Here is a 23581-nt window from a genome sequence, read left to right as displayed (position 1 = left end):
ACTGGGATGGTGCCATGGTGCATGATTTAACTGACTTTTTCATGATGTTATGGAAGTTAGTAAGCCCCTCCCTACCTGGAGCGGGGTCCCCTCCCCACTGTGTGCAGTGAGGCCCCCCACCCTCACTAGGTGTCACACAGGCCTGCTGTGCGGAGCTGGCCCAGGAGCCCTGGCAGGGGCATCCATGTTCCTGTCCTCAGCTGTTGGACTGGTGCTGTGAGGGCCGGAGCCCCCTTGATGGTGTTGGCACAGCCTTGGCAGAGTCCTTCTCAGACCTGCTGGGACCAGCAGCCGACAAACCTTTAGGTGTTAATAGTGCTGCCTGGAAATATGCCAAGTGGGAGGGACGCAGGGACGTGGGGGATGGCAAGGACCGGCAGGTGTGGCGTAGAGAGCTTCAGGGTGCAGCCACATGTTCCCAAGCACTGACCCTCCCTCAGTTTTTTTTTTTTTTTTTTCACTACGTGGGCCTCTCACTGTTGTGGCCTCTCCCATTGCAGAGCATAGGCTCAGCGAGCCGGCTCCGCAGCATGTGGGATCTTCCCGGACCAGGGCACGAACCCATGTCCCCTGCATCGGCAGGCAGACTCTCAACCACTGCGCCACCAGGGAAGCCCCTCCCTCAGTTTTAAAGAAAGAGCTACATGGGGAAAACAGGAGAATTGGCCCAAAACCAGTTTGCCAAACTCATTTGAAGAGACCTTCAGTGAAAGCTGATTTGCTGATAAGTGATAAATTTGCCTAATAACCAACTGAATTTTCCAAATTTGCTCATTAGACTTTTAACAGCATTAAAGAAAGGCTCAGCTGCAATGGCTAGGGGTCGATTTTGGTCGCTGACAATGACATGTGCTTTTCTGAATATTAACTAAATTAAGATTGGCCAAAAAGATCCTTAAATGGCTTTAAAAAGTTGGCAAAGCACAGTACAAATTGAAACAGTATCGTATGAAATGCTGTTTTTCCAATCAGACTTGTGGCATTTATACGACTGCGTTGATTTATTTCAGCTGCTTTTGAACAAACTTGTCTTTTTCAAACATTGAGATGTTTGGTGTTTCACTGTTTCTTGGATGGCACATCATCTTGATTTTGTATCTTCATCAGTTAAAATTTCATCATATTAAAGTTTTGATTTTAAATAAATCTGAAGACATAAAAAAAATATTTCTTTAAAATTAAAGTACCCAAAAGCGACCAGAAATATACTTCACCGATCATATGTTAAATGGAGATGTTCATTTATTTGTAACAGAAGTAGAATAAGGTATTCTTTCAAGTGTTTTGGGTGGCGTACTAATCTGTTATCTCAGAAATGTTTGCTTCTCTGCTGTGTTTCTCTTGCCCGACTGAAAGCTCGTAATCGGCATTGTTGAACCTTTAATGCCCCGATTCAGGAGTTCAACCTGAACCTGCTAGCCCCGTGCTTGGGCCTGGGCGTGCGTGAGATCTGTGCGGGCCGGAAGAGCCCCCTTTTTGCAGCAGCTCGCACGGCGACTCTGGACCGCGTGGCCAGTGTGGTTCAGCAGCTGCCCGCTGTCCACCACGTCTTCCAGCCGTTCCTGCCGGCAGAGCCCACCGCCTACTGGAGCAAGTTGGACGATCTCTTTGGTAATTAAAATCAAAGTCCCCTTATTTTAAAAAAAACGCTGCAGAGCCAGTGCCACGCTCTGTACCGAGTGAAAATACAGTCAACACTGTCGATCTGATACACCAAAGGCACTTACAGAGGCCACCGAGAACCTGCACTGGGGCCCTGGCTCTGCGTGTGTTTTGGTGTGTTTGCTGCTTGGCCGTTCCTTGACGTGGCCTGAGCTCGGGGCCTGCGAGGAACGCAGGCTCAGCCTCGGGAATGTGGGTCCTGGTCTCGCGGGGTGGTGGGTTGTGTGCCCGTGTGCTTCCGGGAGCCATGTCTTTAGTTCCCATCAGATTCTCGGGGCCAGGGGGCGACTGCCTGTCTTTCAGAGGTCAGAGCCTCTGCTGAAGGCTCTTGCCCCCATGGAGGCCTTCTGTTTCAGGGGATGCCGTGCTGTATCGGACCCTGACCACTCTGGCCCGGGCCCTCGCCCAGTACCTGCTGGTGTTCTCCAGACTGCCCGGCCACTTGCACCTTCCTCCTGAGAAGGAGAGGGACACCGTGAAGTTTGTGGTCATGACCCTCGAGGTAAGAGGCAGCTTGGGAACCTGGCGCTCAGTGCAGAGGGAAGAAGCTCCTCCATCTGAAAATGCAGAGCTGTGTGCAGCCAGGCGCCTGCGGCCTGTCCTTCCAGCAGTGACCGCTGTCACATGTCACATCCGCCCCCTGCTTTGCCGAGCTCCGTCACGCCCCTTATTGCGCCATTCCCCACGGTTGCCTTGTGAGGTTGACAACACAGCCCTTCTTGTCTCTGCCTCAGGGCAGGGGAGCGGGGGCGCTCTGAAGAGTCAGGTCTGGGACCTGGGCTCCCGCCCAGGGTCTCCTGAGCATAGCATGGGGAGTCGTCAGGCACTTACATGTGAATCTTGTTTCCTTGATGCTAAGATACTTTTTTGATTTAGTACAAACCATCCATTTAAAAATTTTTTCCAGGGAAAAAGAAGCCGTGCAAATGTAGTGTGTATCCTAATTTTAGATACTTAGTAAATAATAATCTGAGAAATTTGTTATATTTTAAATTGAGCAATAAACCTGATATTTCAGCTGTGGGAAATTGAACACTGTGTTAATACTTATAAACACCCCCAAAACGTGTACATACGTGTGTGCATTGCCTTTTTCTACGACTTCTGGAGAAGAAAGTTTGGCCTGCACCCTTGGAGGCAGAGGACACGGCTGACCCAGTGCTGACACCCGCTGCCGCCTCCCAGCAGGGAGGGGGAGCGTCCAGAGGGCATTCGCCCAGCTGTTCAGAAGGCGACAAACAAGCGCCTGCTTGAGCCAGGCCGAGCCAGATAGCTGTGACCCCTGCCCTTTAGGCTTCAGCGTAGTCGGAAGGCTGGCAAACAAGCGTACGGTTACAGTACAGTGTGGCCCCTGCCAGCCATCACGTGCCCGTATGCCCTGCATCATCTCATTCAGGTCTCACTGCAACCCTGGGAGGTGGGCTGTTATTCCCGTTTTACAGATGAGGGAAGCAGGGCTTAAGAGGCTCAGCGACTTCACCCGCTGGGAAGTAGCCATTCCAGCATTTGAACCCCAGCGCGGCTGTCAGGTTCAGCCTCTGTGACTGCAGCTGAGGCGAGGCCCTGGGCAGTGGGAGCCCCGAGGGAGAGCCCAGCCCACCGGCTGTGTGGCCAGGGCAGGATGCTGGGGGCGGGCAGCCACATCAGGTTGGGCATTCTGCGTTCCACTCCCAGAGTGGGAGTGGGAGGGGGGTACTTCAGTGAGCAGGTGGGTCAGGATTGAACCGGAGGGAGCTGGGGATGGTGGCCCAAGAGCCATCCCTCTGCAGGGAGCTTTGGACAGTTCCTCGACGGCCGGGGGTTCTCAGCTTCCCTGCCAGCCCCTGTGGCAGGAAGGAGGTGTGGGTCAAACCTGCATTAACACGCACCTGCCCTTCCAGGCCCTGTCGTGGCATTTGATCCATGAGCAGATCCCTCTGAGTCTGGACCTGCAGGCGGGCCTGGACTGCTGCTGCCTGGCTCTGCAGCTGCCCGGCCTCTGGAGCCTGCTCTCCTCCCCTGAGATGGTGACCCATGCCTGCTCTCTCATCCACTGTGTGCGGTTCATCCTAGAAGCCCGTGAGTCCATGACCGTGACGGTTTCTTTCCTTTGTCACTTGAACCAGTAATCAGCTCCGCAAATGTAGTCACAGACGTTCATTTTGTGCCACCTGTCTGCCAGGTGCTAAGTTGGAAATCGGGGGTGAAGAGGTGGATGAAGTATGGGCCTTGCCTCACTCTCCAGTATCTTGGGGTCTACCCTAGAATTTAACTTGAGTTTGCTTTTGCAGTCATTTTGTTTAGATTTTGGAATTCTAGCTTTCATTAAAAATACTTCTAATTTACGTCCCTTTGATTTCTGGTCCTAGTTGACTGTTTCATCCTTTTAGTCCTAGGTGATCATAAGATTAATAAGATTGTATTCAAAAAATTACTTGTTTTCTATTATAGTTGGAATGCTTGTTTCTATACGGCATTGTAATACTAGTGTATTGAAAAATAAAAGTGACTTACTCTTTTCAAGGGACAATGTCCTTAACAAGGGTCATTAGCCACAATTTTTAAAAATTGGACATTATAGTTTAACATGTTAGAGGGTGTCTTGAAGTTTTGTATTTTTAAATTAAGCATTATAGAGTGGTGTTTTGAAGAGTCATTGTTTAAATTGTTTTCATCTGTGCATTTGTAGTCAACTTGAAAACGAAGATCCAGGGGCTAATTTATCAAAGCCAGACTTCTTGGGGGTTGCATTGATGCTTTTAGCAGTAATGAATCATGAACCATCTGATAAAGACTGTACAGTCAGGTTAGAGGTGGCAAACAGCAGACAGTGGGAAGGACTTGGAAATCCGAGTGAGAAGTCCAAATCCTTGTGCACTTGGATTAACCTAGAGATTGATACCTGAGTCTGGTGCGTCTAAAATGGTCTAACGTTGATTCTAGGAAATCTAGACCTCATTTGACATAGTCTGTCACTTTGAAACGTTCATGAGGCTGCATGAATGTGAAAATCTGAATGAAAGGAATGGGAATTCTTCTGTTTGTTCTGTTGTGGTTTTAGTTGTGGTGCAGCCTGGGGACCAGCTTCTTAGTCCAGAAAGAAGGACGAACACCCCACAGGCCGCCAGAGAGGACGAAGTGGATGCAAACACACAGAGTACGTCTTACCTAGTGTCTTTGGGGGCTTGACATTCACTCACAGAAGAGACCTTTAAAGCGGTCAGTGTGGACGTGGGAAGCCGCCTGCCTTCACTTGGCTGCGTCCTGGCGCTCGTTCCTGAGCTCAGGGGCGATTCGAGGGGCTGCCTCGCACGTCCCGCTGGTAGGCACCCTCTGCTGTCTAGCTCCCTGTGAACCCCACACTCTGCTGGGGTGTCGTGCTCGTCGGGGAGCCTCCTGACCTCCATCCGCGCTCGCTTTCCCCCCCGCTCCCCGCCTCTGTTTTCACCCTGCACTTGCTGCTTCTGGGTCCTTTACCTCAGACTCCGAGCTCCTTGTGGGCAGGGTGTCCGTTTTCCTTCTCTGTGTTCTCACTGCTGTAAGGGATCAACACATGTTTGTTGAGTAACGAATGAATGAATAAAAATACTAAGAAGCTTAAAGTTAGTGGAAATACCATGTGAATGTTAGGTAACCTGAGTGTCTGTTTCAGCCATATATTTTGGTGGACTTTTAAATGAAAATTCCTCCTCTCCCTACAGAAAAAGAAAGAAAAGAAAAAAAATACACATCTCATTCATTTAAACCTATTCAAAATCATTTAAACCTAGATGTAGCCACGTACCTTAGTTTTTCATGTACTTTCTCCCGATTCAGGTATTTTACTCTGAAAATGGTGGCAGGGCACGTTGTGAGGAAAGTTTCTTGTCACCAGGGGCCTCCAGGCTGTTTCCCCAGAGGGTCTGGTGGGAATGCCAACCTGCAGCCTGTCCCACAAAGGGGGGAAGCAAATGCCCCGCCTGGCAGTTCTTGGCCGTCTTTCTTATGGAACCACTCTTACTTGGAATATCGAAATCTTATCCATGCTCTGTTGGCTTAAGAAACATGCCTTTTTAGTAGCAGGTAGATAAATGCTTTGTGTCCTTTTTTGCCAGCTCTTGCTCAACCCCAGTTAACGACAAGAGTGTTCCTGTTGGTGGTGTTAAGATAGGAATTTTCTTCTTGTTACCCACTCAAGGTTTTACAATTGCACAGCATCTAGAAGCAGTGGTGTTCTGTTCACAGCCAAGCTCTTCCCTGAGCCTCTGTCTTAAGACTCTGGTTCTGCCATCCCCGAGTTTGTGACTTAATGATTCCTTACTGATAACTGAGGAACGTGCAAACACTCACTTCCTGCTCGGCCACCTTGTGGCTGTGTGGCCTTAGCAAGTTACTACCCTGTGCTTCTGCAGTACGGATAAGAATAGTACTCACCTGATGGGGCTGCCATAGGATTAAGTACGTTAATCCACATAAAGAACCCATGACAAGGGCCAGGCTTGCTGTAAGTGCTCAGGGAATGTCACCGTATTTTAGCTGTAATTTGAATTTCCATTCCTCTGAAAATAGTTGCGGCTCTTCATGTGGTTGAGTCAGAGCAGGCGGGCCCACTGGCTGGAGCATATTTAGTTTGGGTTAATATAATTGCGCTCATTCTCCACGGCCCCATTTAGGCTGGTTAATTTCATCCTGGCCAGAGGAGGAAGCGCGCTTTCCTTATCACCTCAGTAGGATGGTACCTCTTAAAGGTGGTCCTGGAAATTGTATTAAAGTCACCCTTGTTTCTCTTAGTTCAGGGCTCGATTCCTTAAGTCCACTGGTCATTCCTTCTCTCTGTGAAGGAGTTGCCTAGACTGTTGAATCTCATGGACGGTGGATAGTATCCGTCCACAACCCTAAACATTTATCAACTTGGCAAATAATTTTTTGGCACATACTCGATGCCAGGCTCAAAGTGAGGAAGAACGTGCCCCTGCCGTCGAGGCGCAGTGGTTCTTAAGCCCTCAGGACGTGGGGTTTTCCTCAGCGTTCTGTCTCGGGGCTTCTCGGGTAGGACTCGAGGTATCATAGGGCAGCCCATCAGGGTCCCGCCACCAGCCACCAGAACCCCTGATCTTGGGGAAACGGTGAACCGAGGAATACGGCGTGGATCTCTCCACACCAGCCTAGGGGCGAGCGAGCACAGGGTCCTGGGAGAGCCAGAGAAAGCCAAAGCCCTGGGGACGGGCTGCAGCCTCCTCCTGGGCGTCAGCTGGCTGCACACACAGGGTGGCTGGGAGGCTGGGACCAGGTTCCAGGTGTTTGTGCCAGTCTTGGCAGATGTGAGAGGACTGCTTGTTTAGGTGGATGTGGAGGAGGTGAGATCTGTAGGCCTTCAGCGACCACCTAGAGTCTCATGGGCTCCATGTTCCTGGCGGGCGTGGCCGGCGGTGGGGCTGTGCCTACTATCTGCGAGGGTGGGAAGGTCAGGGGGAGGGATGGTGGGTTTGGGGTGTGTTTTGACAGAATGGTCCTCTGTCACCCACGGTGCCTGTTTAGACCCTCAGTATGTCACTGCAGCCTGTGGGATGGTGGCCGAGATGGTGGAGGCACTGCCGTTGGTGCTGGCCTTGGGTCATAAAAGGAACAGCAGCGCCCCGGCGTTCCTCACGCCGGTGCTCAAGAACATCGTCATCAGCCTGGCCCGCTTGCCCCTCGTCAACAGCTACACGCGCGTCCCGCCCCTGGTGAGTCTGTCCCTCCCTTTGCACAGGACCCAAGTGATGGGGACACGCAGGCAGGCCCCAGCTCGGGACTCTGAGAGTGCGAAGCCGCTCAGATGCCCGCTTGCGGTGGCCGGGGCGTTCCTTGGTTGCATTCGTGACACCGGGCTGGTTTCCTCGGGCGTGATGTGGCTCAGTCGTGAGTAGAAATGCTCCGAAATGGGGTGGGGCATCATCACATGACGAAATGAGATTTTTTTTCTCCCACGATGCTGGATGTGATTCCGAGGTCCTCAGGCTCATCTGTTGAACAGGAGAGCAGAAATGATACCTCCTGGAGTGAGCTTTTCCCTTTAGGTAGTCACCCTCGGGGGAAGCTCGGGGGGTGTGGCACAGCTGCAGCTCCTCTGCTCTTTTAAAGCTGGCTTTGGAACCAGGGTCAGGTGGGCGTCGTCAGTGGGACCCGGCTCCACGTCACAGAGGGGCCTTGGCAGGTGGGCCGCGGGTGCAGGAGGCTGCGCTGCTGCCCTCACACCTGCTGGAGGGAGAGATAGGGCGATGGGCTGGCACCCGCGGGCTGGAGCCAGCAGGGGGAGGTGGGCCGGGACCGAGAGGCAGGCGCTTGTTGCCACCTGGAAGGGTGCGTGCCCGCCGGTGGGGCTCAGCCTCTGTGCGTGTGAGGTTCTGCAGCGGCTGCACCGAGGCCGTGGTGCGCCCCGACCCCGAGGGTGAAGAGGGTTTCGCTGTGGGAGCTCTTTCTGGGGAAAAACCCAGTGACGTGCTGTCCTGGGGTTGCCGTGGAAACTGGGAGTTGTGGGCGTTGGCGAAACCCGGCACCCCGGGGTGGGGAGAGCTGGGGAAGTCAGGTGTGGGTCTCAGCCCGGGCGCCGCGCTTGGGCCGTCGCTGCAGTTGTCGAGATGGCTCACCTTTGGGTGGGAGTGGGGAGCCGATGCAGGCGGGCACCGTCCAGAGGCTTCGATGGCTGACCCGGACGTGGGAAGAGCCGCCCAGACCATGCACACCGTAGATGAAACTCTGCGAGCGTGGGCTTGAACCCACGCGGCTCCACGACCCTCCCACGGGACGTTCAGGAGGGTTCGGGGAGCAGGTGAGAGGCTGAGAGGGTGTCTTCCAGAGGCCAGTGGGCGCTGGGGCTGCGGGGGCCAGCCGGCCACCTCCTCGAGGCCCACGTGGCCGGCTTTGGGGATGCAGAGTGCGAGCTCTGGCCGGCTGCGGCCTGTGTCCTCCGAGGGGGTCGGCTCGGCCAGTTGGGAGCTGGGCTCCTGCTGCCGGGGCAGCCTCGGCCCCTCCGGTGTGCGTGGCAGCACCAGACGACAGAGCTGGACTTGACGGAGTTTACAAACGGCTGGCGTGGCTCTTGTCGTGCCTGCTCGCGGTAAATATTGCTGTGTGCGGCCGAACCTCACGTGCTCCTGCCAGCCTCTAAGGGTTGGGGGCACCTGCGCGGGCGGCCCTGGGCAGGTCTGGGAGCCCCCGCGGCACCAGCGCCCAGGGCCCTCCCTCCGCCGTGTCTGCGCTCAGGAAGAGGTGGCCCGCCAGGGAGCTGCGCCTAGAGGAAGCGTGTTTCCTGGCTCCCTCGCGGTTCGGCCATCCTGACTTGACTCGGGAGACTGTGTCTCTTTCATCCTCTCAGGTGTGGAAGCTCGGATGGTCACCCAAACCAGGAGGGGATTTTGGCACCGTGTTCCCCGAGATCCCTGTGGAGTTCCTCCAGGAAAAGGAAGTCTTCAAAGAGTTCATCTACCGCATCAATACGCTAGGTAGTCCGGGTCTCCCCTCCGATGTGGTTACACGTCATCACGTGCCTGCCCTGGGGGAGCCAGGGCTGCAGTAGTGGGACCCGTCTTCTCCTTTTATTCCACAAAAGAGTTAAGGCATAACGTAATCGTGAATACGTTCTGTAATGTACACAAAGCTGTCACGGTGAGAAGTTTGATCCAAGTGTGTGTGTGTGTGTGAGTTTAATGCCAGATTTTCCTGTGTCAGGCTTGTTTCCGGTCAGGAAGGGTACCCTAGTAATTGGAAATGCTAAGGCACATTCAGCCTTTGTGTAGCACCTAAGCTAAAGGGCAGCAGTGATTCCCTCTGAGTGCTTCCTATGTGGTCACTGGTGCCCCTTTTCTCGGATGCAGAACCAGGAGCCTGGGCGGGATGGAGCCAGAGGTGGCGGGGGGGAAAGTAGGCTTTAGGTGGACAACACTGGGCTTCGTGTAGTGTGGGGCAGGTCATTTTAACCTCTGGCCTCAACACCCGCATTCTTGTCACTTGTAGCCCTAATACAAGTGACATGGCCACCTCCACCTCCAAGGTCACGGGTGGGGATGTTAGCGCAGCCCTTGAAACAGTCGTTCATCAAACAGCACCTTGAGTGCAGCTTGTGACGATGGTGCTTGAGGGTGGCCCCTCAGAGGTGCCTTCCCCGAGGGCTTGAGCACACACACCCCCGCTAGATTACATTCTTTTTTGTGTGTGTGTGGTACGCGGGCCTCTCAGTGTTGTGGCCTCTCCCGTTGCGGAGCACAGGCTCCAGACATGCAGGCTCAGCGGTCATGGCTCAGGGGCCCAGCCGCTCCACGGCATGTGGGATATTCCCAGACTGGGGCACGAACCTGTGTCCCCTGCATCGGCAGGCGGACTCTCAACCACTGCGCCACCAGGGAAGCCCCTAGATTACATTCTTTTTTGATCTACTGTTCTTCTTGGTGGGGTCAGAGGGACCAGCGCTTTGACTTTTCTAACAGCTGTACTGAGGTGGAATTCACACAGCACACCCTTCACCCACTCAGAAGTGCAGTTCTGTGGTCTGGGGTGTACACTCAGTCTGGGGATGTGATTTCTGGAGGACTGTCCAACTCTGGTGAGCAGGGTAGAAGCGGCTCAGACCCCGTTTGAGTGTAGCCTGCTCAGATGTCCCTTTACTTCATTGCGTCTACACAGCAGGGCTCCAGAGGGTGCCTCTCGCCGGGCTACCTGGGCTGAACTCAGCCTGGCCTCCTGTGTGCCTTCGGACCTGTGTGCTTCGGTCTCGTCACCACTGGGCTCGGCCGGCAGTGTTGCCGCGTCGCAGCGCTGCCGTGAGGGTCCAGGGAGCAGCTGTATGTGGCGCCTGGGCCAGTGAGAGCCGGAGGGCCCAGCTGCCACATGGCATCGAAAAGTCTGAGCAGCAGGGGACCCTCTGTCTAAAGTGACATTTGCATTTCTAGGGTGGACCAGCCGTACCCAGTTTGAGGAAACGTGGGCCACCCTCCTCGGTGTCCTGGTGACTCAGCCCCTCGTGATGGAGCAAGAGGAGAGCCCCCCCGAAGTAAGGCCGCAGGCGTCTGCTGGCCGGCGCACGGGCACTTACAGCAGCTCGCGAGCCGTGCGTGCTGGGAGAGGCAGGGCAGCAAGCTCTTACTTTTCTGTCTCACCGTGTTTTTAAAAGGTAGCCAGATCATGTCATGACTGGTGTTCCAGAGCAGGAATGAGCCTCCCCAAGGTCTGGGTACCCTAGAATCGCGGCCGGAGTGCCTTTACCACAGTGCACTGCCCTTTCAGGGTCAGTAGCATTATGTCCTTTCTTGAAAATATTTTTCAGTTTTGTTTCTCAGTATTCAGGGTACAGTGGGTAGCAACATTTCATCAAAATGAAAAGGCACGTCATAAAGGCCACACATACGTACCTGTGTTCATTTCTCTTGACTGTTTTGCGAAAATTTTATCAGGCTTCTTGGGGTATTAATGCATATTATGTTACTTTAATATTAATAAAAAAACATGTTCAGATAAAGCAAAGCCTGAAACATTAAGTCATGAGATACGTTTTTAATTCTGACAGAAGGTATGGTATGAACGTCCAGAAATGGCAGTTCAGAGTATGTATGTCAGGAATCATCAGGGTTGTCTTTCACAGGTGTGGAACTAACAGGGTGTCATATGCAGAGTCCCTAAAATCAGTGAGGAAATTTAAGGACAGTTTCTTAAAAGTAATTCCTGTTTGGAGGTTTGTGCCTGTAGGAGACCTTGCTTTCAGAAGCAGCCATTTGCCCATCAGATTCATCTCAAACCACAGATGTGTGTGGGTTCTGGTGAACTGACGCAGACACAACAGGACCCTGGCTGGGAAGGCACATCCCTCTGTCGCACTCGGGGCGGGGGGGGCGGGGGGCGCCCTCAAGTCCACGTGGCTGGACAGCCACGGCCCGCAGCTTCTGCCCACAGGTGGGGCAGCGGTGGTTGCCTGTGTTGTGACTTGGTGACGTGGGCTCCCCTTGCAGGAAGACACGGAGAGGACCCAGATCCACGTCCTGGCCGTGCAGGCCATCACCTCCCTGGTGCTGAGCGCCATGACTGTGCCTGTTGCCGGCAACCCAGCCGTGAGCTGCCTGGAGCAGCAGCCCCGGAACAAGCCCCTGAAAGCTCTCGGCACCAGGTTTGCCCGAGAAGCCGCGTGTCTCCAGGGGCGGCCTCGGTGGGAGCAGGGAGGCGCCAGGGTGCCCTTGCCTTTGCTGCCGGAATTAAAGACAGAAACCCCGTGCGGGGGGTGCAGACCCAAAGTGGCTTGCTGACTGAGGCCTGATGACTCGGGCATCCGGTGTGGAGGGCAGATTCCGAAGGAGCTGACAGAGCACCTGTGCAGGGCCTGCGGACGGGAACCGCCCACAGAGGGGGTGGGCCCAGGGCTTGGAGGTGTCTGTGTTTCCTTGAGGCAAAGCTGGGGGAAGCCTGGCGGTTTCCACTTGTAAGATTCGGAGGAACCAGATGTTCTGTAACCTTTGTTCTGAACCTTAGGTTTGGGAGGAAGTTGAGCATCATCAGAGGAATCGTAGAGCAGGAAATTCAAGCGATGGTTTCAAAGAGGGAGAATATCGCCACCCATCATCTGTACCAGGCGTGGGACCCCATCCCTTCTCTGTCTCCAGCTACTACAGGTACCTGTGGGGAGAGGGCCGGGTGTCCCTGGGGCTTGCGGGGAGGACGGGTTGAGCGTGGGTGTCAGCTTATGCCCTGGGCCGGTGGGCACAGCTGGACAGTCCTGGCGCCGAGGCGGGATCCCAGGAGGGCCCGTCCACCAAAGCTGTCGTCTGGGCTCCCAGAGGGCCGCCGGCTGGGTAGTCGCCTCGTTCGCGGCTACTGACTCTTAGCTTTTACACCTCAGCCCACAACCGGTTCCTGTTCAGAGTCTGAAGCTGGTCTGTTACAGAGAAAAAGTGATAATTCAGCATCGCCCCGCTGGCCCTGCCGGCTTAACGGGTTGTGAAGGGATAGAGCACCCCCGAGCCCCTCGTGGCCGTGCGGGCGGCACTCACGCGCCCTTGCTCCCGCAGGTGCCCTCACCAGCCACGACAAGGTCCTGCTGCAGGTCAACCCCGAGCGGGAGCTGGGGAACACGAGCTACAACCTCGGCCAGGTCAGTCCCCCAGCCTCCGTCCAGCGCGAGGTGCCATGGGGCGTGTGGGGACCGGGGGGCCTGTCGGGGTTCTCAAGCTCCTCCCCACCGCGCCCTCTGCAGAGTAAGCATGGCATTCTGTTGCATTTGTGGGGGGCTTTGTTAAGCAAGTAATTCAGAGAAACGGGGTCCTCAAGTGACTGCCAGTGAGGACAAGTTTTGAAAAGAGGTCTCACGTTCTGGTTCAGTTTTGTGCCGAGACCTCACGCAGATGTCCCTTAGGAGTGAAAGTGTCCTTCCCTAGAGGCTCTTTCCTTCCCTCTCCTCGGCCGCTGCCGCCCGGCGCTTCATCAGGCCCTGAGTCCTGAAGGCAGAGCGCCCGGCAGCCCTGCTGAGTGCCAGGGGCTGCTCGCCTCGGGGGCCCCGGGCCGCACCTGCGGCTCCGCGCCCCTTGCCTCCGGCCCTGAGCATCAGCTCCCTGTCCTGTGCCCCTTGAAGGTGTCCATCCGCTCCGTGTGGCTGGGGAGCAGCGTCACGCCCCTGAGAGAGGAGGAGTGGGCCGAGGAGGAGGAGGCCCCCGCGCCGTCGTCCCCGCCCACGTCTCCAGTCAGCGCCAGGTTCCCGTCTGCCTTCTGTGTTCAAGCGCTCGGAGAGCTCTGATTAGTCACTTGACTTTCTGGGCTGTTTCTGGAAATGAACCTCTCATCTCTGTTGGGGGGACATTGCAGGAAACACCGGGCTGGAGTCGACATCCATTCCTGTTCGCAGTTTTTGCTCGAGTTGTACAGTCGCTGGATCCTGCCGTCAAGTTCGGCCAGGAGGACCCCCGTCATCCTGATCAGCGAGGTGGTGCGGTCGGTGCGTTTGCCCGCCCCCCTGCCCCCCGCCCCCCACCCGGGGTTCCCGGTCTCTGGGCGCCCGTGCGGGGACGCGTAGACACAGGTGGAGGATGTAGTACTTCTGGAGCCAGTGAAGGAGCGGTTTCCGCTGGTCCAGTCACTGGCAGTGACACCCGTCAATCCAGTGGGGGTGTCGTGGGGACGGCACGTTAACTGTAAGGTCTGAAGGGTCACCGTCCTTGTCTACGTTGTCTCCTCGGGGGCTTGTGACAGACGGTCCCCTGACCACCAACCCACCGACCACCCAACCACCAAATTGGTGCTTGAGAAGCACCAATTTAGAGCAGTTGTTCTCCAGCTGTCGGCCAGGGGATTTCTCTGCATCCTTGAGATTGGTGGGGACCCCAAGGAGCGTTGGTGTCTGTCGGTGACATCCATCCGTGCTTGCAGTATTGGAAGTCACATCTGAGAAGGTTTAAAAGTTACTTATTCAGTGCTGCCTTCTCTACGTCACCCAGGTTAGCCATCCAGCAAGGAGAGATGCCCAGTTACTGGAACCGTCTTGTTACCTGTGCAGCACAGAGTTTTTGTTATTTTTACCGAAAGATGTCTCTTTTAGGTAAAGACAGACTCTTTTTTTTCCAAGTCTGTTTTTCTCAATACTCCTTTAAAGTTTTCTAAATTGTTTCATATCTGGTCAAGTTGAGATTTTTAAGAACCTCATTTTTAATTTGTAATGTAAGTTACAAATTGATTTTTTCAAAAAAGTCAACAAGTTTAAGTACTGCTAAAGAGCTTAAATTTTTAAAAGTTATCCATTTAAAAATAATAAGGATAACAATTTCTATTTTAAAATAATCTTTTTAAATTAGTTTTTGTGCACTTTTGCAAATCTCTTTAATGTCTGGCTCATTAGAAGTCCCCTGAGGGGACTTCCCTGGTGGTCCAGTAGTTAGGACTCCACGCTTCCACTGCAGGGAATGAGGGTTCGATCCCTAGTCAGGGAAGTAAGATCCCACATGCCGCATGGCGCGGCCAAGACACTTGTATCTCCTCTGCACTCAGTCTGTTAATATTAAGTAATTTCTAGAAAATACCACTGTACAGTTGGGAGAGCACAGGAGAGAAAGGCAAGTAGGGTCTTAGCATTTTTAGGAAAATAGTTTTGACCTTGTGGCCCTGAGAGGCTCACCTAAGAAGTGCTCTTTTAGATGACTTGCTGAGTGTCCTGCTGGCTTGTTGGTTCAGCTCACCTGGGGCCTCTGAGAAAGGGCCGACCCCAGCCTTCCCTCACGCTCCTAAAGAAAAAGGGCCTTCGTGCCTAATCAAAGTTTGTTTTTAGACGTAATGTGAACACTGAACGTTTCGGGGAGACAAAAAGAATCATCGCCAAAGCATTAATTTCCGAAATGATCACCCATTTCTCCGTTCCGGGGCTTTGGGTAGCTTCGCCGGCGGTGGCCTGGGGGTGGGTTCCCACACGGCAGCAGTGTGTGCGTACAGGCACTAGGAGGACGTGCGGGTACAGGGTTACAGTGTAGTTTAGGTTTCCGGGTTTTGTTGGTTGCTTTCCCGGTCAGGGCCCCTGTGAAGTCCCGCGTCGCGCACCTCCCATAGCGTAACTCACCCCTTCCTGCCCGCATGTCCCGTCGCCAGCTTCTCGTGGTCTCAGACCTGTTTACGGAGCGCAGCCAGTTTGAGACGATGTACCTGACGCTGACAGAGCTGCGGAGGGTGCACCCTTCGGAAGACGAGATTCTCCAACAGTACCTGGTACCCGCCACCTGCAAGGCGGCCGCCGTCCTCGGGATGGTGAGTGGGAGGCGGCGTGGGGCCTGGGCGCGCGTCGCTGTGGAGCGTGCGGTGCTGGGCGAGCCTCGGCTGGGGTTCCTGTCCCCTGGTCCCTCAGGTTATCCCGGTGCCTGGCCCTGGACGGGCTCGGCTGTGCCGGCGGGGCAGCGGGGCTGGCTCCTCCTGGACGGTCGCCCGCGGCCCACAGCGCCCCACTCTCCTCCCCCGTGTGCTGCCGCGCTCCGTGCTCCCGGTCCCCAGGGCCTCCTCCCGGGGCCGTTTGTCTCTGACCCTGCGCTCCCACCCCCGGAGCTGGGTCCTGTGCTCTGTTCTGAGCCCGGGGCCCGGGCGGGCCTCCTCCTGAGCCTCTAGCTGTGCCTCTAGCTGATCGGGACTTGCCACCTTCTGTGGCCACATCACCACGCGGTACAGACGCAGGAAGTACTGACCGCGGGCCCGGCCATTTCTTAGAGCGTGTTAAAATAGCAGCCCTGCCGTTGGAGGCAAATAGCGTGACTCCAGGCCACGTGGCATCTGCCGGTCACTGCTGTTTCTCACTCATGTCTCCTGGAATCCAGCTCTATGCTAGAATAGAGACTCGTTCCCTGAACAAACGCAGGGGTGGCCGCCGTGAGCCGGGCATTTGGGCCCATCAGCGAGGGGCGGGGTGGCACCCAGGTGCCTCTCCCACATCCCACACCCATGCTGTCTGTCCTGACTGCGCTGCCATTTGCGGAGCTCCCCCTCGTGCCCCACACACGCTGTGTACAGGCTGGTGGAGGTGGGGCCGCCATGATCCTACCTGCTCCCGAGGAGGCCAAGGCAGGGGGCTGCTGACTTGCTCCAGGTCGCACAGGACGGGGCAGACGCGGGGTGTGAGCTGGGGTCTACGACCAGAGCCCTGACCGTCCCCTCCTTCCCGACTGTTCCCCCATTGAATTTGTCCCTCCGAGCCAAGGCCCAGAGCAGGTACCATTCATCCTGGGTGGCCTTCGGCCCTGGGGCCACCGTCCAGGGAACAGAAACAATGAGTCCCTTCCGCTGAGCAGACAGCTCTTCCAAGTGTCGGCCCTCTGGGTGTGGAGAGGGAGGTACGTGCAGCCAGGCTTGAAGGGGTCCTCTTGTCCTTGCGGGAGTTTCAAGTGCTGGGTCTGTTTTCATGGTGATTGTGTTTGTGCTCTGGCCTAGATCCCTGAGGCAAATGTTGTGTTGTCAGTAAATGGATCGAGTGATCGTGGTTTTCAAGAAGAGGCTCAGGCAGGGTGGCGCGGGACGTGGACTCCCGGCCGGTGTGAAGGGCAGCGCACTTTCCCTCAGGGCGCTCTCTCTGCATGTGGTGGCCTGTGCCGCTGCGCCCCGTGCAGCACCGGCGTTCCCGTTGCCCAGTGTGGTGGTAGCGGTGCCCTGCAGCGGGTCCTGGTGGTGGTGGTGGCCCTGGGTGCGGGCAGGAGGGGTAGGAGTCTCAGCAGTGTCACGTCCTCAGGGGCCACAGGACGGTTCCAGGGGGCTGCCGGGCCGGGCAGCCTCTGTGGTTTTTGCAGAGTGAGACAAGGCCCTCGGCCAGCAGTGGCCGCCTGTGTCTGGGCAAGGTGGTCTGTGAAGAGCAGTGGTCGCCATCTCTGCCTTGTGAAGGGTCTTCTCTGATACAAAGCCGATCTGAAGTGCGGAGTGTGGTGCTGAGTGTTTAGGTCCCTACCCTCTCCATCCTGCTTAGGCTGCAGAGGGAAACTAAGACCATTTTCCTACAAGTTAGCATAGGCTACTGTGCGGGTCCCCAAGGCCACACCAGGAGGACACGCAGGACTCACGTACACTCAGGGCTCTGATCCATCGCAGCGAAGGGCTGTGAAGCAGAACCACCGAAGGGAGAGGGCCTGGGGGCGAGCTTCCAGAACCCCGTCCCGTGGAGTCACGCGGGCCGCGTTCCACCCCCAGCGACACGCTGTCCCCAGGGAAGCTCGTCAGAGACGCAGAACCGGGGCTCTCATTGCGGGCCCGCAGGCTCCGCAGGCCCCTCTGCCGGGCACACACCGAACTCCAGCCCCGGGGAGGGGGGAAGGGTGTCAGCACAGACACAGCAGGGGAGGCCCAGGGAGCCCCCCATCCCGACACCCCAGCTCCCGGACGCCAGCCCCGCACGCAGGCCTCGCAGAGGGCTCTGTTCTGCACACCGGCCCGACCGCAGCGTGAGGCCAGCCTCTCTCGGCGCCCCACGGCACTGTGAGGCTAGCTTCCGCGTGTGCTGCGCCCTAGGACAAGGCCGTGGCAGAGCCGGTCAGCCGGCTGCTGGAGAGCACGCTCAGGAGCGGCCATCTGCCCAGCAGGATTGGAGCCCTGCATGGCGTCCTCTACGTGCTGGAGTGCGACCTCCTAGACGACACCGCAAAGCAGCTCATCCCGGTCATCAGCGACTATCTCCTCTCCAACCTCAAAGGCACAGCCCAGTGAGTGGCAGCGGCCAGGACCTCCTGCTGCTGTCTCCCTCCAGGGCTTCTGTCTGACCAGAGGTGGGGGGCTGTGAGAAGTGACGTTGCACATTTCAAAGCGTATGTCAGACCCCGGCCGTATCATGGGCAGGGGTCAGCAGGAACCCAGGCGGGCACCCTTCTCACAGGGACGGTGGCTGTGGTCACTGAGACAGGAGGATACCACGTGCCATCAGGTGGGAGTAGCCACCACGCGTGGCTGAGCCTGGCCCTTGTCTCGTTCTCAGCTGCGTGAACATCCACAGCCAGCAGCACGTGCTGGTGATGTGTGCCACGGCCTTCTACCTGATTGAGAACTACCCTCTGGACGTCGGGACGGAGTTCTCCGCATCCATCATACAGGCGAGCGGGAACGGGCGTGGGCTCCGTGCTCCGGGACCTGTGCAGCGGGGCCCTTGGTGGTTTTCATCTGGGGGAAGGTGCGTGAGCGACAGGAGGCCAGATGTGCCTCTTTGACTGGGAGGTCTTCCTTCCTGTCCAGATGTGTGGGGTGATGCTGTCTGGAAGCGAGGAGTCCACCCCGTCCATCGTTTACCACTGTGTCCTGAGGGGCCTGGAGCGCCTCCTGCTCTCCGAGCAGCTCTCCCGGCTGGACGCGGAGTCCCTGGTCAAGCTGAGCGTGGACAGAGTGAACGTGCACAGCCCGCACCGCGCCATGGCGGCCCTGGGCCTGATGCTCACCTGTATGTACACAGGTGAGCAGGGGGCCACCTGTGCCCGGCGGGTCAGTGCCGCTGAGCTCCGGACGCACAGGACGCAGACCACAGGCCCCTCCAGTTCTCAAGGTTGCAGAGCTGTGCGGGTGTCGGAACCCCGCCTGGGAGCGGGTCTGCAGACAGACCCCTGGGCCCTGTGTGGCTGGGCTGGGCCCTGGGGTGCTGGGGGCTCCCGCCACCTGGTCTCAGATCATCTCTAGGTGTTTAGTAAACTCTTGCGTGAGTTCCAGGCCCTGTTTACAGAGCCTGTCCAGTTTTACAAATGAAAAGAACTGACCGGCTTTGTTTCAGGAAAAGAGAAAATCAGTCCAGGCAGAACCTCAGACCCCAGCCCTGCCGCCCCTGACAGCGAGTCAGTGATCGTGGCCATGGAGCGTGTGTCTGTTCTTTTTGACAGGTAAGAATGGAGCCTGCCCTGCCCTGCCCTGGAGCGTTAGCCGGGAGCTGCTGCTTCCTACACACCCACTCTGCTCTCAGCCCGCCTGTGCCCTGAGCGCGCTCGCGCTGCCCTCGGGCTCTGCTCCAGCCGCCAGTCCTAGGACCCCAGCGCCCTGTCCCCAGTGCCGGCGTGTCTGCTGAAGGCGAGGGGCAGTGCCGGCCGTGTGGTGGTGTCGGGAGGGCCTGTAATGAGACGGGGCGTGCAGCCCTGGTCGGTAACGGGACTGGCCATCAGACCTGCTGCCTTGTGAGAGGAGTCTTGGAGCCACGTTTGCAGTGGCTCAGGAGGCTTCGGTAGACCGTGGTACAGACTTAAATGACAGGCGTCTTTGAGAGCCTGCCCCCGACGTGCCCTTGTGTCCAGGACTGGCTCAGTTTGCGGTCCTGCAGAATGGGTGAGGGGGCCTCGTCCGGCTTTGCCCCAGGCCTCCTGGTCCAGGCAATGTGCTGTGTCTGTGGCCTTGGGGCAGCCGACTCCGCACCACTCAGCCTGACAGGTCTGGTCAGCTCGGTCAGCAGGAGGCCATTTGGGGTTTCACAAGAGCCCACTTAGCAGGACTTTCTCCGTCTGCTCTGGCCAGGTGAGGGGCTGTGGGAAGCTGAGCGCGTGGGCTGTTTTCATGTCGAGCGTTGAAAGCGTTTACAGTCATTCTTCCCTCCCATTCTTCGGGCCCCTCCACGGTGGGCAGAGCCGCCCACGCAGGCCCCTGCCCACGTGGGGCTTGCATTCCCATGCCTGCTGGTGGGATAAACACTTCAGCCAGTGCAGTGCCGGCGTTCAGCCTGACCGCCCTCCAGACGCGGGGGGACACTGGCTTGACAAAGCTGACTTTCAGTTGTGAGTGTTGCCCATGCTGGGCAGCGGCTGGCGTCTGCAGGCAGGTGGGACAGGCACGCCTGGGCCAGTTTCTGGGTCCCTTCTGGTGCTTTTCAGTCACACATAGCTTTCCTGTACGGTCGTCTCTTGGTATCCACGGGGGTTGGTTCCGGGACCCCCACGGATTCCAAACTCTGCTGATGCTCAAGTCCCTGGTATAAAATAGTGGAGGACACTCCGCCTCTGTGTCCTCGGGCTCTGCCTTCACCCAGCCAACCGCGGAGTGAAGTGCGGGTGCGGAACCCGCGGATACGGAGGGCCAGCGGTGTGTGCTAACGGTACGGTAGCGTGAGTAGCCTGCTGGCCGCCTGCCCAGCTGGCACCTGGAAGGACGCTGCCCAAGATGCCCGCTGAGGGTGTGTTGAGGTGAGGTGGCAGGAGGGCACCAGGGACAGGCGGGAGAGAAGGGGGCCTGGCGAGACGCTGACAGGTTCCAGGAGCGTGTGGACACTGGTGAGGACAGGCCCGAATGAGGACGTGGTTCTGTTATGACTGACTTAATTCCCCCATAATGCCACTGCCCCAAACCATTTCTGCTTGTTATTCCAGGACCCCTTTTTGGCTTGGGGGCCCCCGCGCGGGTGGGGAGCCCTGGGCAGGGCGAGGCTCTGATCCGTGTCTCCTCCCTGCAGGATCAGGAAGGGGTTTCCCTGTGAAGCCAGAGTGGTGGCGCGGATCCTCCCCCAGTTTCTAGATGACTTCTTCCCGCCCCAGGACGTCATGAACAAGGTCATTGGAGAGTTTCTGTCCAACCAGCAACCGTACCCGCAGTTCATGGCCACCGTAGTGTACCAGGTGAGGGCCCAGTGCAGAGGAGCCCCCAGACTGGGTGCCTACTACCCTCTGAAGTGTTGGCCCCGGGGACTTGCCAGTTCCTCCCCTTGAAGCCAGCCACCACTCTTCCCCCGAAGCCGGTGTTGACGGGGTGGCCCCCCGGGGCTCTCTGCCCTTGCAGGTGTTCCAGACTCTGCACAGCACAGGGCAGTCGTCCATGGTCCGGGACTGGGTCATGCTGTCCCTCTCCAACTTCACGCAGAGGACTCCGGTTGCCATGGCCATGTGGAGCCTCTCCTGCTTCTTTGTCAGCGCTTCCACTAGCCCGTGGGTTTCGGCCATGTATCCTTCCCTGGGTCCTGGAGCCCCGCGGGACGTAGCACTCAGGGGCAGCACTTCCGTCAACATCCAGGTTGACGTTTGCGTTAAGGTTTTGGAAACCTAAGCTCTGCAGAAAGCCCAGGTGTCAAGGTGTTGTTTACCTTAAGCCCCAAGAGAGTAAGCCGTGGACAAGGAAACAGAAAACCATGTGTTCCCCATGCTGAGCGGGAGGGGCGGGGCCGGGCCGGTTCTGTGCGGGGGGGGGGGGGGGGGGGTTGGGGGGGGGTTGGGGGGTGGGGGTGGGGGGGGGTGGGCGGCCGCAAAGAGCTCCTCCCGCCCACTCTGGTCCGTGCAGCTGGGTGTGTCCCTCGGGCTGCTTCTCTTTATTCTTTGTCAAGTGCCTCGTATCACTCTCTCGGGTAAAACCTTAAGTGAAGATCCAGTTCCCACCCCCAAGATGCTGGCTGCTAAAGGGACGTTCCCCTCCTATCAGCCGCCCCCTAAGACAGACCGCAGAGCCTCGGAGCAGACAGCCGTCCTGGCGCTGTCAGCAGCCCTGGAGGGCGGCACGGCTCTGCCCTCGGCGCACGGGTGCCGGGCCAGGGAGGTGCTGCCCAGAGGAGCGCCCTCCGCGGGGGGCTCTGGCTTCCCGCAGCCAAGGTGGGAGGCAGCTGCCGCCTCCACCCCGTCTGCGGCTTGGCTTGGCACTCGGTGCTCCCGGGCCGTTGGCAGGCCTGTGTCGGGGCAGGGGTTCCCGGGGAGGACAGGAGGCAGGTCCCCCCACACTTGCAGCCTTGCGCCCTTAACCGCCCTGCCAGCCTTCCCCACGTCGTGAGCAGGATGGGCAAGCTGGAGCACGTGGACGTGCACCTCTTCTGCCTGGTGGCCGCGGACTTCTACAGACACCAGATAGAGGAGGAGCTCGACCGCAGGGCCTTCCAGTCTGTGTTCGAGGTGGTCGCAGCGCCAGGAAACCCGTATCACCGCCTGCTGGCTTGTTTGCGGAACGTCCACAAGGTCACCACGTGCTGAGCGCCCACGTGGGCGGAGGCGAGGTGGCGCCAGGACTCGGGGCCCCGCCTGCACCGCGTGGCTCGGCCTCACCGCGTGCAGGGAACGTATGCAGGCATCTTTGGGGTTGAGCCTGAGTCCTTGCAGGGGCAAGAGCAGCCGTTGCTGACCCCCCGTGCTAGAGCTAGCGTTAAATGCCAGTCGCCCGGTGTGTACTTCCTCACGTGCGGCCTGTTCGCTGCCACCGGGTCCCAGCTGCTCCTGCCTCGGCTCTCGCAGGTCGGCCGTGAGCCCCTCTGCTGTCCCGCAGGCGGGAGGTGATGCCACGGGCCTCCCAGGGCACCCCCCGCATCTCCCCAGTGAGGCACAGGGTCCTGGGGTCTCGCTGGCTCCTGCAGGCCTGCGTGCCGCGCTGGCATCGGGCCTGGGCGGGGCGGGGTGGCTGGGAGCACGATGGCCCGCGCCGTTCTTCCCTGTCTCTGTTTTCTTCTCAGGATTTAAAGTTTAATTATATCAGTAAAGAGATTAATTTTAAGGTAACTTTCTATGCCCGTGTACAGTCTGTGCATTGCTGAGTCTGTACTGCGTGTCACGGCCTCCGAGGAGGTCAACGGGAGCCCGTCCCTCTCCCTCCACGAGACTTAACTCTGGCGTTCCTCTCGCCCAAGGAAGCCCTAGTACCCCGACACGCCGCCCTTTTTTGTGCATTCACATTTAGTTAGAGTTTAGGGAGGTGTTGGCGTGCAGATGTCTGACCGGGAGTTCCCCCTGCCCCCTTACAAGTTGGGAAGGTTCCCCCGTGGCTGTCCTGGTCGTGGGCAGTCAGCTCTGGGGCACAGATGGCTCTCAAGGCTCTCCCACTGGTGACGGGCGACTCCTGGGCACTTAGCCGACCAGGCCGGCCCGCCTGGCCTTGAGCAGCCTCCGTCCTGACCAACACTGTCGTCCCCCCGCTCCTGTCCTGACTGGGGCTGCGCTCTACCCAGGGGCTGGCCGATGCGTGTTGGGATCCGAGTCCCCCGTGTCCCTCCTGCACAGTGGGGCCCAGAGGCTCGCCTGGTCTGGCAACCCCGAGGGTGTAACAGCGTTAGTTGTCTGCGCCCCTCTTGGTCAAGAGCAAAGCTTGGAGTCCTGGCAACTGTTTGAGAAAGGCCGGAGCACGTCCTCGGCTCCCTTTCAGTCCATCCGCGGGGCCTCCTTTCAGCACAGGCGGGTGTGGATCTGTGCCCACTGGACCAGTGGCGGGGCAGGAATGAGGCCAGCCAGGGCCGCCACTTCTACCCCAGGCCCCGGCCCCTGGACCAGCTGTTTCTGGGCCCAAAGCAGCCACATCGTCAAATGCACACGAGGCGTGGACAGTCGAGTGCCTTTGGCCAGGGGCTGGTGGAGCGCTTACGGGCGGGGCTCTTCAGGTCCCCGGAGGCAGCCAGTCATTTGGTCACCGTCATGCTGGCCAGTTTGGTCATGAGCTCAAGTGCAGTCAGGTTTGGGGTGTTTCACTGGCAGGTGGAGATGACTGTGAAGCTGACTTCCAGAGTCTGCCAAGGGGAGGAGTCCTTCGGTGCACGGTTAGCTACCCTCGCGTCTGTGCGACATCTCACCATGGCGCACACAGC

General features: G+C 57.6%; 1 protein-coding gene across 10 annotated transcripts in view; it reads left to right on the top strand.

Annotated features, from left to right (window-relative positions):
• HTT (huntingtin) overlaps positions 1-22505 on the top strand; it is a 137913-nt gene extending 115408 nt beyond the window's left edge. For 6 of the 10 annotated variants that reach the window (XM_033419544.2, XM_033419542.2, XM_033419543.2 and 3 more), the window contains 20 exons: positions 1398-1611; positions 2019-2164; positions 3543-3720; positions 4703-4798; positions 7159-7346; positions 8978-9104; positions 10548-10648; positions 11601-11755; positions 12115-12254; positions 12651-12733; positions 13211-13329; positions 13441-13570; positions 15208-15363; positions 17596-17786; positions 18056-18170; positions 18310-18523; positions 18836-18941; positions 20492-20654; positions 20815-20975; positions 21773-22505. In XM_033419544.2, the coding sequence (XP_033275435.1) occupies positions 1398-1611; positions 2019-2164; positions 3543-3720; positions 4703-4798; positions 7159-7346; positions 8978-9104; positions 10548-10648; positions 11601-11755; positions 12115-12254; positions 12651-12733; positions 13211-13329; positions 13441-13570; positions 15208-15363; positions 17596-17786; positions 18056-18170; positions 18310-18523; positions 18836-18941; positions 20492-20654; positions 20815-20975; positions 21773-21986 (2997 nt within the window). In that variant the 3' untranslated portion in view covers positions 21987-22505. Of the gene's footprint in view, positions 1-1397; positions 1612-2018; positions 2165-3542; positions 3721-4702; positions 4799-7158; positions 7347-8977; positions 9105-10547; positions 10649-11600; positions 11756-12114; positions 12255-12650; positions 12734-13210; positions 13330-13440; positions 13571-15207; positions 15364-17595; positions 17850-18055; positions 18171-18309; positions 18524-18835; positions 18942-20491; positions 20655-20814; positions 20976-21772 lie in introns of those variants that run through there. The other 4 variants (XM_033419548.2, XR_004480837.2, XM_033419550.2 and 1 more) reach the window with 4 other exon arrangements.
• Positions 22506-23581: the final 1076 nt, after the last annotated feature.

The sequence above is a fragment of the Orcinus orca genome, chromosome 4 (assembly GCF_937001465.1).
Source record: "Orcinus orca chromosome 4, mOrcOrc1.1, whole genome shotgun sequence".
Classification (NCBI taxonomy): domain Eukaryota; kingdom Metazoa; phylum Chordata; class Mammalia; order Artiodactyla; family Delphinidae; genus Orcinus; species Orcinus orca.
This window is presented reverse-complemented; position numbering and strand designations above follow the sequence as displayed.